This window comes from Diadema setosum, chromosome 22 (assembly GCF_964275005.1).
Source record: "Diadema setosum chromosome 22, eeDiaSeto1, whole genome shotgun sequence".
Lineage (NCBI taxonomy): Eukaryota > Metazoa > Echinodermata > Echinoidea > Diadematoida > Diadematidae > Diadema > Diadema setosum.
The window spans coordinates 1,550,821-1,565,655 of record NC_092706.1 but is presented as its reverse complement, the minus strand read 5'-3'; the positions used below and the strand labels follow the sequence as shown (position 1 = coordinate 1,565,655).

Sequence of the window (14,835 nt, the reverse complement as noted above, 5' to 3'; positions counted from 1 at the left end):
AAACACAAACACGCACACAGACATCCACACATATGCTCACACACAAACACACCACACATACAGTACACACAGACATACGCTACATGGGCACAACCCACTAAACCCCTAAACTCGTACACACACCCTGTGCATGAGGTTTAATGCGCAGTGGCAAGTAATGCTTGTTGATGTGTACACTATTGGATACACTGCACACACAATAAATACTATTCATTGTGCATATCTATTCGCGAAGCCTGCATCTACCTGGACCAAAACCTGGTCATATTTGTACAATAACTTTCATCATATTTTATCAACATTTTTGTGTCTGTGAAATCTGTCTCCATCAATCTCTTTCCTTTTCTCTGTTTTTTTTTTTCATCTCTGTATTTTCTTCTCTTGTTCTCCCTTTTTCGTCCACTTCATTGCAAGCTCACAACTTGTGGATATTGCAGATAGCCCCTTGACATTTGGCAGTTGCATTAATACATCGCAACTGCACTCACCACAACACTGTGAAAACCTTTCATTTTCTTTGAAACTACGCGGCTGAGGGAGAGAGAGAAAAGGAGAGAGAGAGAGAGAGAAAGAGAGGAGGCAGAGTGTAAAGATGGAGAAGAGAGAGAGGGAGAGAGGGGGAGAGAGAGAGAGAGAGAGAAATAATGCAAAAGGTCATTTTTGCCCAGTGAAGCAAGAGTTGGCATTTACACGCTGTTTGAATTGCACGGGATGCATGCATGCCTCGCTTGCTTCGCGCACCCAACATGCAGCATTCTCTCATGCAGATACAACGCATCCACCGTACGACGACGTGGTACCTGTTGAGCGTCGTTCCCGTGCGTCGCGTCTTCACGAATCTCTACGAATTTCCCCCATCGCTGATGTACTTCCCTCCTCTGTACACACTGTGTGGGCAGTACAGCATGCAATTTGATACATTTTGTTCAAATGAATTGTTTTTTCTTTTTTTTTTGGGGGGGGGGGGTGAAATGAGGATTCTTCCAAAGCCCTATGATTTTAAAATCGAATTTCCTTACAACCCCTTGGCAAAAGGGATGTGATTTTCACTTTCTGTCTTTCTCCCTTTTTGTATGTCTCTCTGCTACCATCTTTTTTCCTTCTCTATCTATCTATCTATCTATCTATCTATCTATCTATCTACCTATCTATCTATCTATCTATCTCTCTCTCTCTGTCTATCTATCTCTCTCTCTCTATCTATCTATCTATCTTCCCCTGTACCTATCCTTTTATATATATGTCTATCTCTTTCACAATCTTCCTTATCTATTTCTCTACCTCTTTTTATCTCTTACCATCTATCTATCCATCTTTGTATGCCTTCATCTTTGTAGGTACATGTATGTACATGTATCTATCTGTATCTATCTATATATCTCCCTCTACCAAATTCTCTATCTATATATCTCAATGTTTATACTTCTTATATTCTGTAAGATTTTGATCTTTAATACATTTTTCCTCGTACCCTTTCCCAAAGAAAAAACAAACAAGCAAACAAACAATAACAACAACAACAACAACAAAACAAAACAAAACAAACAAACAATCTGCAGCAATGGTACAATTTGGCTGCAAAATTGTACTTTAATAACTGCAAAATACAATATTTTAGAACTCCCTCATGTACCTTTCTACAGTGTAGCATTGCATTGGAGAGGTTGATCATTTTGTGCATAGGGAAATTACACTCTCATCATGCAATGCCTCATTGGGCTATGACAACAGACTGTGAATAAATGAATTACTTTCATTAGCACTGAACCCAATACAAATAAGTCAATCATGCATCTAAGCCACTACCAAACTAAAACCACTTTTAAAGAAATGCATTGATTCTTACTTATGTGCACTCAATAGATTAGTATCTATTTGCTGATAATTCAATCAGCCATTAAATAAAGAAATATCTAATGCATAAGAATATCTAAAAGGGAAACAGACTGCACACGACATAATACTGAAAATTTTCATTTGGCATAATGTGAAGCTGTAGTTTTGACAAATTTGTGTCAAGAACTTGATGATCTTGTTGAGAATAATATGGAGAGACTGCAACATTTAATAGACATATGAAAGATGAATAGGCTTGCGTTAAAAGCTAGGAGTATGGCCACAGTCTGCCCTCAAAAGAGTTGTGGTGCTATGTATAATCAGCTAAAGATATGAAAACATGATGTCCACATGAGAAGCACCATGCATTCTTAAATGATACACTCGCAGCTTGCAGCTTTCATGGTATAACTGTCATATGAATCAGCTGCAGTAATTTGCCAGGTGACAATCTGCAGTACAATTAGGGTACAGAAGGGAAGACATGCTTCCATCCCACCCCCCCCCCCTTCCAGGATGAAATCAGTAGAAGATATGAAATTGGGTAGATCAACTACTCTGTAGGCAACTAGTGGTAGACCTCAAGAAAGGATAGCTATACAGTCTCGTGTTCTTTCTTTGAAGCTTCCACACAAATTGTTTAACCCTTATGGTGCTCTCTTTGCAAATTGGCAAATATGTCTGGAAACTGTTTGCTAATGAATAGAGATTACCCAATCCCCTTAATCTCTTTTGTGTCACTGTGGCCTTTCTGATGGACCGAGGGACTTTAATACACCTGAGTGGACTGGCTAACTTATAATCAGGTCTGGTCTAGAAAAAAATTATCTCAACCTGTTGAAGACTAGTCCTGAGTATACTCGGGCAGATATTGAGGGGAAATAAGCATTATAGCAAAATCAACTCGTCCTCAACCGGTCAATGCTGACCAATGAAAAAGCACAACAAGTAACAGCCACAATCCTGGGTGCATGAAGGGTTTAACACTACAGTCCAACGAGTGGAGTGTTCTTGCTAACAAACTTCTGATTCCTGTTATTTAAGCTGTCATGTTTTTCCTGGTACGCTAGCTTAAATTCAACTTATTTGTAGGAGTCTGGTACAAAATTATGATTTGTACACTGAGTGTATACATATTAGCTATATGTACGTAATATGAAACGAAGACAAAGACAAACACACAATTGGTCTGGTATTGATACAGAGATCATACTTCTAGGGACAGGAGACTTCACAGTAAATAAGTATTGAACTAAACATGCTTGTAAAGAAGCATGGTCAGAATATCGCATTAGCCCGTTGTGGACGCACTGATTTTGCTACAACACACATTTACCATAGACACTAGCCCGAGCATACTCGGGACTCGTCCTCAATGGGTTAACATTCCAGGGATGTGAATTAGTAGATCAGCAACAAGCAGACAATCCTGGACCATAACTTTCCTTAAAAAAAAACCCAAACAAACACCCCTCCCCCCCCCCCCCCAAAAAAAAAATAATAATCCAACAACAACAATGCAGAAATGTGGTGCTACAGGGTTCCATAACAGTACTTCCACTGACTCTAAAGCTTATGAAAACTCTTCTGTGATTGGCATGAAAAATATCAGAATAGTCAGTATAAGAGAATAATTCTAATTCAAATGGGTATAAGGAGAATTTGGAATGATGGATGTCAGTAACACTGTACTCCTTGGATGTTTTTTTTTTTTTAAGTACCTCTTTAATATTTATTCATTTTTTCCTCCTCCTCCTTCTCAGACTTGTTTACTACATTCTTCTCGGATAGAAATCAGCGTGTGGAGACGGAATACTCTCCATCCAGGCAAATCCAGTTTACTCTGTCCATGAAAACAACTGTGAGTGCTTTGAAAATACAAACAAGATGGCTGCATGGAGAGGAAAAAAGGAAAATAATTCGACTTTTTCCTTCCCTCTCATTCCTAAAAATAAAGCGCATCTTGTCTGTGTTCATCCAAATTCTGCCTCTGATATACTTCTTCTAAAGGAGAATTTAAACTTGACGGGTATAAATTTAGCTGCACAAACCCCTCAGGATGCTAGGCTCTCATTTTTACCGAAATGTCAAAAAATACCAAATACGTCATAGCGGAGGGAGACTATTTTTGGATGATATGCACGCTGGCTACCGTACCGCCGGCGTGAGGCAGTGGTAACAGTGCTGAGAGGCGAGAGCCTGCACAGGGAGGGTAATAATGCTGCACTGCTCGCTAGGATGTTTATTAATGGGGGAGGAAAAAAGATGGTGGGGGGGGGGGAGAGATGGGAGGGTAGTGAGAGTAAGGGATGGAAGGAGATCGGGAGGGGAAGGGAGGTAAGGGGTACGGGGGGGGGGAAGGAAGGGAAGAGTCAAAGATGGGGGTGGGAGGGAGGGATGGAAGAGGAGAGGGGGAGGGAAGGGGAGGTAAGGGGTACGGGGGGAAAGGAAGGGAAGGGAAGAGTCAAAGATGGAGGTGGGAGAGAGGGATGGAAGAGGAGAGGGGGAGGGGAGGGGAGGTAAGGGGTACGGGGGGGGGGAAGGGAAGGGAAGAGTCAAAGATGGGGGTGGGAGGGAGGGATGGAAGAGGAGAGGGGGAGGGGAGGGGAGGTAAGGGGTACGGGGGGGGGGAAGAAGGGAAGGGAAGAGTCAAAGATGGTAGTGGGAGGAAGGGATGGAAGAGGAGAGGGGGAGGGTAGGGGAGGTAAGGGATATGGGGGGAGGAAGGGAAGGGAAGAATCAAAGATGGGGGTGGGAGGGAGGGATGGAGGAGGAGAGATAGGAGGATGAGGAAGGATTTTATGATGAGTGGGGATGGGGTGGATGATAGAGCTGATGGGAGACTTTAATATAAGATTGGAAGAGCAGAATAATTGTAAGTTGAGGGAAGGGGACAGGAAAGAAACATCTTGGGAGGAGGATGTTTAGAAGAGGAGATGGGATGGGAGGAGGATGTTTAGAAGAGGAGAGGGGATGGGAGGAAACAGGAGATGGAAACGAGGATGGGGATTTGGATGATAGTGGTCTAGGGTACAAGGTTGAAAAGAGGAAGAGGAGAAAGATTGTAGAACAGGACAAATGGAAAGAAGAGCAAAAAAGAGAAGAACATATGAGGCACAGTAAAGTAAGACACACATTCACCTCTTCCTTACACCCCTTATGATATACACAATCACTTTTTCTGATTCAGAGATTAGATAAAATCACACTGTGACTTCGTATTTGCTCAAACTGTGTAATAATCTAATCTGTTTGACCTTCACACTTATAATTACTACGAAGTGATACTGTTTCAATGACTGGCTTGATTGAAAGTAGCAAGATGATTTGTCAATCTAGATACCCCCAAATCCCAACCACATACGAAGGAGCTCCAATACTGGCCCTGTAACACAGAACAGGTGGCACCCACATGCAAACTTCCAATCGCTATCCATCCAATCATCTTTATGTTGCAACCTTTACTCCTAAGAGCAAAGTGCTACCATTTTCCATTTCCACCTGAGCATGAGATGAACAAGAAATCATATCTCCTCATATTTTTGTTGAAAATGAGAACCATGAACCTCCTGCTGCCTACTGCAGCAGACTTTTTATGTGTTTGATGGAGGGGTGGGCCAATACCGCACTACATGGCAGATATCATAAATGCCAAGTCCACATGTAACAAAGGGTCTGAATGAGCAGACTATTTGCCTTGTCCTTGACAGCTGTATGATAAGCACCCCCCACCCCATCCCCCCCCTCTTCCAACACCCCCTCTCCCCATCCCCCATCCCCCATCCCCCATCCCCCCCCCCCCCACCAGCATCCACCGAGTTCCTGATTGCTTTCTTTAGCTTGGCATAGGCAATGCAATTGGCCGATACTACGTGCACTCACTCCGTGGTGACGTCAATAGCCGCCTTTAGCTTACATCAAACCTGCCTCTTATACAAGCTCTCGACTCCGTCTCCTACGCTTTCCTTTCTTCCTTCCCCTATGCTCCTTCCCATTCCTCCCTCTTTTAAGCTCATTTATCTTCTTATAATATTCTCTTTCTTCTGTTAAACCGATTTGCAAACCAAACTTGGACAGTGTGGTATGCAAGTTTTCTTCCTGATATTTACGGTACATACTACAATTCATCCGTTGACTGTTGCTTTCTTTGCCTTTCTGTATTATGGTCATATTTACCTTGAACTCCTGTAGATTACAAATCATTGCACTCGCTAGGTAAATGACAAACACAGAACTACAAGAATGATTGAACATATCTTTTAACTGTTCAGGATTTCAGAAGATTAACGGTCAATGTATCATAAATTATGGCCATGTTGTGAAGCATGGCTCTGGTCCTGAATGTATCACAAGATGATTATCTTACTTATCAAATTGCTGAAAAAAATGCTTTGCTTGTAATAGACTTGAAAGAATTGCACAAATCATGTCAATAATCTAAAAATTACTACAAGATTAACATATAAAATTCCTGCTCAATTACAAAAAAAAAAAAAGTCCCAGAATAATCTCGCAAGGATATAATGTTCTTGTTTAACTCCCCACACCCCCCCCCCCAAAATGAAATCCAACATTCTGCAAGGAAGTTCTATTATTCTATCTAATCATTAAGGTATCACAAAGACAGTGTAACCTCACACAAAACTAGCTTATGGCTTCAACCTTCACTCATCACTGCACCACAGTCCTCTTGTTAATTTCAACCGAGGTGTGAAGCAGCAGCAACGTCAGAGGACGAAATCTCCCGGGCAAATTGCATTGTCACTGGACGACAAATCTCCCTTTTCAATGTGATTTTCACTATTCATTGGGGGCAGAGCTCAGTGAATGATTATGAAGTTCTTATCCACTCAAAAATGTTCCTCTGGGAAATTCTCCGTGCCAGACTAAGACTAATTGACGGTCAAGCAATTGTCTCCCGATTGGTGATGACTTTATAGTGAAAATTGAATGTACCAAGGGCATGATGAATGCAATGCAAGGGGGAAAAATACAGCTAAAATGTGAGAAACATAAATCACTGAGAAAGAAAGACAGAGAGAGCAAGGAGGAAAGAAGAAGTGGGCGTAACCCCTTTGAAAATCAGTCTTTTACTAAAAGGGCTATGCACCCTGTGAATGAAAATGAAGAGATAAATGAAATGTAATGAAAATAAATGAAATAAAACTAAAAGCAGGCTTCAATGTCTGCAACTTAATGAGGCAACAACGTGGCAACACACACACACACACAAACAAACACACACACACACACACACACCTCACATACATAACTGCAAACAAATGGAGGCAATAAATGATCCAAACAAGGTGAAAGACCGAGAGATAGAACTAAAAATAAATACATAGCATCAACTGAGAACCAGAAGGGCGCTGTCGCATTCTAAGATTTTAGTGTAAATAAAAACGAAACAATCAATTCTCATGAAATCAAAAAGTTTATTTGATCAAAAGTGGGTAGATTTAGAAGCATTGTTCCAAATGTAAGGTAAAATAGCGCCCTTGTGGTTAGAATTGTTTACATTTTACTGAGAACGAAAATAACTCAAAATTGACACCATAATGTAGAGGAGATCAAGTTGTACGACATGATAGCAATAACCCCAAAAACTGTGATAAAGCCCTTCTGGTTCTCAGCCGATGATATATTCATCCATATCTCTCGTCTGCCAACATTCCCACACCAAATCAGGGAGATTCCACACGGCAATCAGGGTGATATCTGTGTGTTACATACATTTCAATGGGCAAACAAAATTCCCAAATCAGGAAGATTTTCATATTCTCTTATTCAGACATGAACAGATTTTGACATTTTCAGGGAGACTCCTGCAGAATCAGGGAGACTTGGCAGCTCTGATATCTAAGAGAAGGAAAAAAAAAAAAGATGGGGGTGAAGGGGGTGGAGGGGGTGGGGTGGGCAGTAGAGACTGTGGGAAACAGCTAGCAAGAGAAGACCACAGTATGGACCTACCTGCCCCTTTTGGTCCTGTCTCCTGGCCCGGCCAGACCCGCCAGTCGATGATGTTCTGTTGGGCGCCTCTATCCTGTCCGGCCCCTTGGTGCCCGGCTTGCGGATCGGGCTGGTCAACCACTTCCTGTAGAGACAGGGAGAGAGAGAGCAGAAGAAGAATCCATGGGTCACTACCGGTCAAGAACCCATCTCTGACCACAGCTCTGTTATCACTGTTTTACTCGTGAAGTTAAAGCGAAATGTACCTGAGAGAGGGAATTTCCCGAATTCTGCCAAAAAAGAAGAAAAAAGAAAGAAAGAACGACTACACAAACAACCCCCCACAAACCACATGAACGCAGAATTTCTAGCATTTTCATTTCATTTGCTGTTAGGTTTCCTGTTGAAATGGAAAAAAAAAAGTTTATACTTCATCTAAGGCAAGTAAAAATATCTAAAAAAATGTCTGCAATTTAGCCTGCAGCCTGCCATGGATGATTTTTAATGAAATACCTCAATAATCAATCAATATCAAGGACTGTCACTTGAGACTATCAAAGCACCATAGCAGGAAGATAACAAAATCTTTATGGAAACTTTTTTCCCCCATTGCTTTTCCATACACAATATTGGAGCATTTTATACAATCATGAGTTTCTGAACTGGAGAGCAATCCATGTCATGTATAACATGCAAACTCATGTCATGAAAAAACAAAAGAGAGAAAAAAAATGGAGGCGTAAAAAGTTGTCGAATCCTTTCATATGACCAACTGGTATCTGGATCTACATCAGCTATGGTTGGGGAAATACCGACAAAATACAAGCAATGCAGATCAAAAGACTATCATCAGTGTGTATATGCTTATTAAAGTGTGTTATGTTTGCTTGTACATGTTTGTTTGTTTGTTTTGTTTTGTTTTTGTGTGTGTGTGTGTATGTGTGTGTGTGTGTGTGTGTGTGTGTGTGTGTGTTTGTGTACATTTGTAGGTGGGTGGGAGTGTGCAAGGGTTTCAGCTTTTCAACCCCATTGCAGTGAAGTTCACATGACTGTTATCATAATACTTGACTGCCATACTCTTGCAACACTGCTGGAGTGTACTGTACATATATGTACGGCATTATAAATTTCTACTGTCAGTGGAAAAAAAAAACCCAACAACAACAAAAAAGAAAGATCAACTGAGTAGTGGGAGGAATTTCAAAAGCTTAGCAAGGTTTAAAACTTCCCCTTCAAAATGCCAGAGGCTAAGCGCATAGTGGCACAACCTGGTACAATCAATAGTAGAAGCTCACTGGTTCTGCCTGTGCAATCCACTATATAAACCCTATGGGGAATTATGAATGCCTGGGGAGCACTGGGTTAAGTTTACACGCATAAATACTGTACAAACAGTTGTATATAGACACATACATACACACATTGTACATATTCGTTCCTACACACAAACACAAATTCATACAGTTCATAAATACATATATACATGTAGATACACACATACACTTTGTACATATGATACATACACACAACAATGCATTTATACATAATACATACATACATGAACTGTATACACATATGCCCATTCACTCTACATACTGTACCAAAGTACAAAGACAATAAAAAAGACAGAAAAACTTACTTATAGACAGGTATACACACAGAAAATTCTTCAGAAAGAGAGAGAGAGAGAGATATGTGCATGTGTATATACACACAGATATATACATAAGCAGAAAGAGAAAGAAACGCAAGGTGCATACATACACATATATTGCATAGGCAGTAGAAGGGAGGCAGACACCATGCAAATCTCCACCTGGTGTATTATGCTGACACAGGTGTCAGTTAGAAGCGGTTTACTGCTTCACCAGCAGAGGGAAAACGTAGGCCAACTCCAGAATCGGATCTCTTCCAGAAAGTGGAAATATTTCCTCTGTACAGCACATAAATATATGACAGAGAGCAACCGACCCTAAAAAGTAAGATTCCCCTCTTTCAGAGAAAGAGAGGAAAAAAAAAAAACTATAAAGGGACTATGCCATCACGCTAGACACCCACGTACTATAGTAGCAGCATTTTGTGGAAATCTAGTTAAAAGGTTTTCCACTGATTTTCTTGACAACAATACAAGTGATCTTCTTTTGATTTTTTTTTCTTCCCTTCTTTGATTCTTTAAAAATGATGGATGGAGTGATCTATTTATCGGTCACTGATGTCATCAGAACGGTGTGGGTCAATTCAGTAAGTATCCTTAAGGAGCATTCTCCCATGCCATTCCTTTGATATGATGGTCAGTCCTATGACACTGGTCATTCCATTGACACTGGTCATTCCATGACACTGGTCATTCCCATGACACTGGTCATCCCATGACACTGGTCATTTCCATGATACTGGTCATTCCCATGACACTGGTCATCCTATGACACTGGTCATCACATGATACTGGTCATTCCCATGATACTGGTCAGTAAATGAATCTGGTCAGTCCCATGACACTGGTCACCCCCACCCATGAGGTGAGATGGATAGTTACTAGTTATACTCATATCATGATCTTAGTGTCTGTGTGTGCATGTACAATGTATGTGTATATGTGTGCGTCTGTCTGTGCGTGTGTGGGTGTGTGTCAGAATATGCCAGCGGAACTATTACATGAAGAATCAATGTAATCACTCCAAGACATTCTTCATTCGTGCTCAGGCGTGTTCTGTGTTGTTCAACAATATCAAAGGCATAAAAAAATCAGGTGCTCGATAGATAACCCCACACAAAACACATACACACACATACACACACACACACACACACACACACACACAAACACACACATACACACACAAAAACACAATGATGGAAAAAGTCTTTGGTGGCTTTTCTGAAAACTGGGTCACCCTATACAAATATGTCAACCCTTTTTTCAAGTCATTCTATTGAGAATGCCTAGATGAATGTGTAGATCCCTATTCAGCAATGCATGGCACAATATCAACAGTCACTAGCCCTTTGTAAACAGCTGCTTGTCACCGTCATGTATACAATACCTTCACATTCCATCTCTTTCAAAGTCTTTAGGATCATACAATTGAGCATGCCACTGAACTTTATGTCTTTCCAGTAGCATGACAGTGGGTGATTGGGGTGGGGCGGGGGTTGGTGGTGGTGGTGGTAATGGTGAAAATAGAAGCCTGTAAGGTATAATATGGGAATATAACACATTTCCCAGCCCACAATTACAATGCGATACATACTGGAGGTGGAAGGCTGAAGATATACACTTGTAGAAATGGCATTAGAAGCAAAACCTATGAATAGAATATGTTCTAATGCAAGACACCCACATAAAAAGGATGTGGATAATTTTCACACCCACACAATACAATTTTCTACATTACGTACACAAATATAATAGTTATTGTTATTCTTCATTTCTTTTTCTTCCTTGTTTTGGGTCACAGAATGAAGAATACGACCCACGACTATTTTACCTTGGGGGAGGAAAGAAATTCTGACTTAATCGTTGACTCAGTTCTCAAGAAAAGGAGATTATCATTGTCATATTTTTGTTTTCCAAGCACAATCTCCATGGCTTCACCTCATAGATGAGATGAAGATGCCACATCTAAGCTTCTCCCTGCTGCGTACGCCAGTTGTTAGCGCGAACATTCATGTACCCAGCTGAGATCACCACCTGGGAACTCTCAAACTCGAGGATCTGTTTTCGTATCAGCTTATTTTCATAAGGATGCTGCGGGCAGACGTGCAACGCATCAAGCAATGAAAGCAGCTAATGCCTAAAGCTTAGGACGACAGAAGACAGGGAACATTGCCAGCAATCTCAAAGACGTCTTCAAACTCTCAAAATAGCTCATTTGTTAAAGATATAAAACACTTTCTATGCTAATTAAAAAATATCTAACAGGGTCTGAATTAAACCAAATTTTGATTTGCATTTTTAGAATCGCATTTATCTGATTATGGATCTGATGGCATTTTGTTTGATTCTGGGTGCACATGTGTAATCTAAACGGTTTCAAATTTCCAAGGCACAATTTAAAAGGTGGTGCTCACATGTACAGCATGTTTGTAGGTAAAGAAAATCAAAAATTGCACAATTGATTGACCAGCCATGGGATCTAGTACCACATCGGCTGAATAGAACGCTGTTTGTGGTTGGCAGCCAGTGAGGGGAATGAGCACTCTGCAACTCTGAACACGTTTAATTTTAGAGATGTTTCAGAAATGTGTTTAGATATGGATCTCTATTGGTAAGTCTGAAACACCCGTGAAAGAAAGAGATTATTTGAGCATGCTGGAACATTCAGTGACACCATAGAGGTTGGGAAACACCTCAAGGATATTTCCCATTCCTCAAGATCAGACATTAGGATGGTCACACACTCTGAGTTCCCACGAACATCGAACATCACCACAGAAAAGGTTCCCAACTCCTTGCATCCCCCATTATGCTCCGCTCATGATACTGCTCCTAGTCTTGATTCAAGAATGCCTAAATTTTTGGTCTTCTCCACACCATCCACACTGCAAAGATACTCAGTCTCAATGCATACACTCTGACCAATGGAAGGAGAACAAACTTGAAGTACATTTTAAGTTCATGTTTGCATGCTTTCATTTACAGGAGACCTCACAGATGATCTTTACACTTGCATTTAAACTTTCATAAATTGGTTACACAGGGTACAGAGTATCCTAATTCATTGTGATTAGGTTGAGAAATAACAATGTTTTCAGAATTCATAATAGATCATGATGAACAAGGATGATGACATAGCAGTTTCACGCAAGAATGCATGACTGGGTGCTCAAGGAAGCAGAACAAAAGGAGAAAGGATGAATAAATTCTACACAGGGGAATTTGTTTAGCAAGGGGTATTGTCGTGGATTACATTGCTACATTTCTGGAATGTTTGAGCCCCCTATGTCATCACCTTTGTTCATTGTATTATGTTTTGGGTTTTTCAGAGTATGTATTTGTCTGCTCTATGAAAGGACCACAATAAATTAGACAAAATCTGTACATGGCACTATCAATTTATGTACTAACTGATGTATAATTACATGAAATGCCCTGACTGTCCATTCTTAATTTATCAATTCTGTTACTTATGTATTCATTTCATTTTTAAACCATTTTCTACCAATCTAATTATATGGATTTACTAAACCTAATATCAAATATCAATTTGAACAAAGTGTACCAGAGCATGCATTTTGGCAAGTACAATGTAAGTACACTCGTCTGTGATGTAACTACGGGAAAATCAAATCTTTGATGTTTCAATTCAAACATTATAATGTGCACATAGCTAAAACTGCTGCTACTGGGCTAACTGGTGCCGGCAGGATGATATGCAACTCTAATCTTAAATTTTGTGATTCTCCTCATACACGTAATTTGTCACTTTGCTACACTCTCCCAGCTGTTCAAATTATGAATTGCCCTCTGCCATGAATACCACTGTGTTAAAGATATCAAATGTTAAAACAAATGCAAATTGATGTACTGGTAGTTTCTCATTTGCAGACGTAGAGTATTCATTACAGGAACTCAGCTTACCATCCTTAGTGTCAATTTTCATAACGAATCTTAAGAAATTCTGGGGTTATTTTTAAGTAATTTTTTATTATGACTCTTTTAACTACATACAGAATATTGATCACTATCATAGATCATGTACCTAGTGTTAACAATGAGCTACATGAAAGGCTGTTTGTAATTTCTGTGGCAATCTTTATAGTTATTGCACATTGTGTATGTACCTGTTGTTTAAAGGACATGTCAAGTTCACCTTCATAAACATAAGGATTGAGAGAATGCAGCAATATTAGTAGAACACATCAGTGAAAGTTTGAGGAAAATTAGACAATCGATGCAAAAGTTATGAATCTTTAAAATTTTTGTGTTGGAACTGCTGGATGAGGAGACTACTACAGCTTGTGATGTCATATGCGTACAACAATATAAAGAAAATGTAAAGAAAATTCAACATATTTTCACTTTTTTCGCATAATAAGAGAGCACTTGACTTGCCTCTTTCTAAAGGCAGGGGGAATAACACTACCCATAACATATGTCAGTAACAAGTCAAGGGAATTTGTACTTTTTTCAAATGATGAAATTTTGTGAAATTCTCTTTATATCTTTCTTCTATTGTTGTACTCATGTGACATCATACTCTGCAGTAGTCTTCTCATCCAGCGGTGACTGCACAAAAACTTCAAAAATTCACAATTTTTGAAGGGATTGTCTGATTTTCCTCAAACTTTCACTGATGTGCTATTGCTACATTCTCTCAATCCTTATGTTTATGAAGGTGAACTTGTCCTTTAAATACAAAAACTCATTAAGGCACACTGGTTTTGTTTCACTTTCAATCTGCTTTATTTGTTAAGACCAGTAATTTATGAAGCACTAAAGTTCACCAATTACCTAATGAGGATATTTCCACATAGTTAAAATGAAATGACTTTCTTTTCTGTTTGTTGATCTCTTAAGTTTTACTGCCTAGCCGAAAGTGAACTCATATCACAAAATACTCATAAAGTGAATTAAACTCGTGACGGAACTCATCTAACAATTAAACTCCAGTCTCCATAAATATTCATGAGACTGGAAAGTTGATGCTTGACAGAAGTATTAAGGAGCTATGTTATGACTGGATGACCCCTGAGTCATGGTCAAATTACGAGACCTATGGTCAGTAAAAACTGGGTGGACTTGTTTAGGAAGCAGCTAGGAAACGGTGCAATGAATCTTTCCTCCTGTTTTCCCTCTGGTGCAGTCAGCTCTTTTTTCCCTAATTGCTGTTGTTTTGAAATGAGTAGATTGCTTCCCTTTCCTTGTTTACTGGAAACCTAATGCTGCATTCCATGTTGGATCTTCTTGGGAAATCCCCTAAAAGATGACCTGAACTGGTTATTGTTTCACGCATTGCAAAACATATGAAGAGTTTGTTTGCAAAAACCGATAAGTCCATATTTGTCAAATGGAGATATTTGCGATTAAAGGTCAAGAAAAATAGA

The 14,835-nt window shown here is 39.8% G+C and overlaps 1 protein-coding gene across 1 annotated transcript in view; it reads right to left on the bottom strand.

Annotated features, from left to right (window-relative positions):
* Positions 1–6,938: 6,938 nt before the first annotated feature.
* LOC140245536 (triple functional domain protein-like) overlaps positions 6,939–14,835 on the bottom strand; it is a 333,573-nt gene continuing 325,676 nt past the window's right edge. The window contains exons 38-39 of the mRNA XM_072325101.1: positions 7,810–7,933; positions 6,939–6,947 (exon numbers count right to left, since the gene is read on the bottom strand). Coding sequence (XP_072181202.1) covers positions 6,939–6,947; positions 7,810–7,933 — 133 coding nt within the window. The remainder of the gene's footprint in view (positions 6,948–7,809; positions 7,934–14,835) is intronic.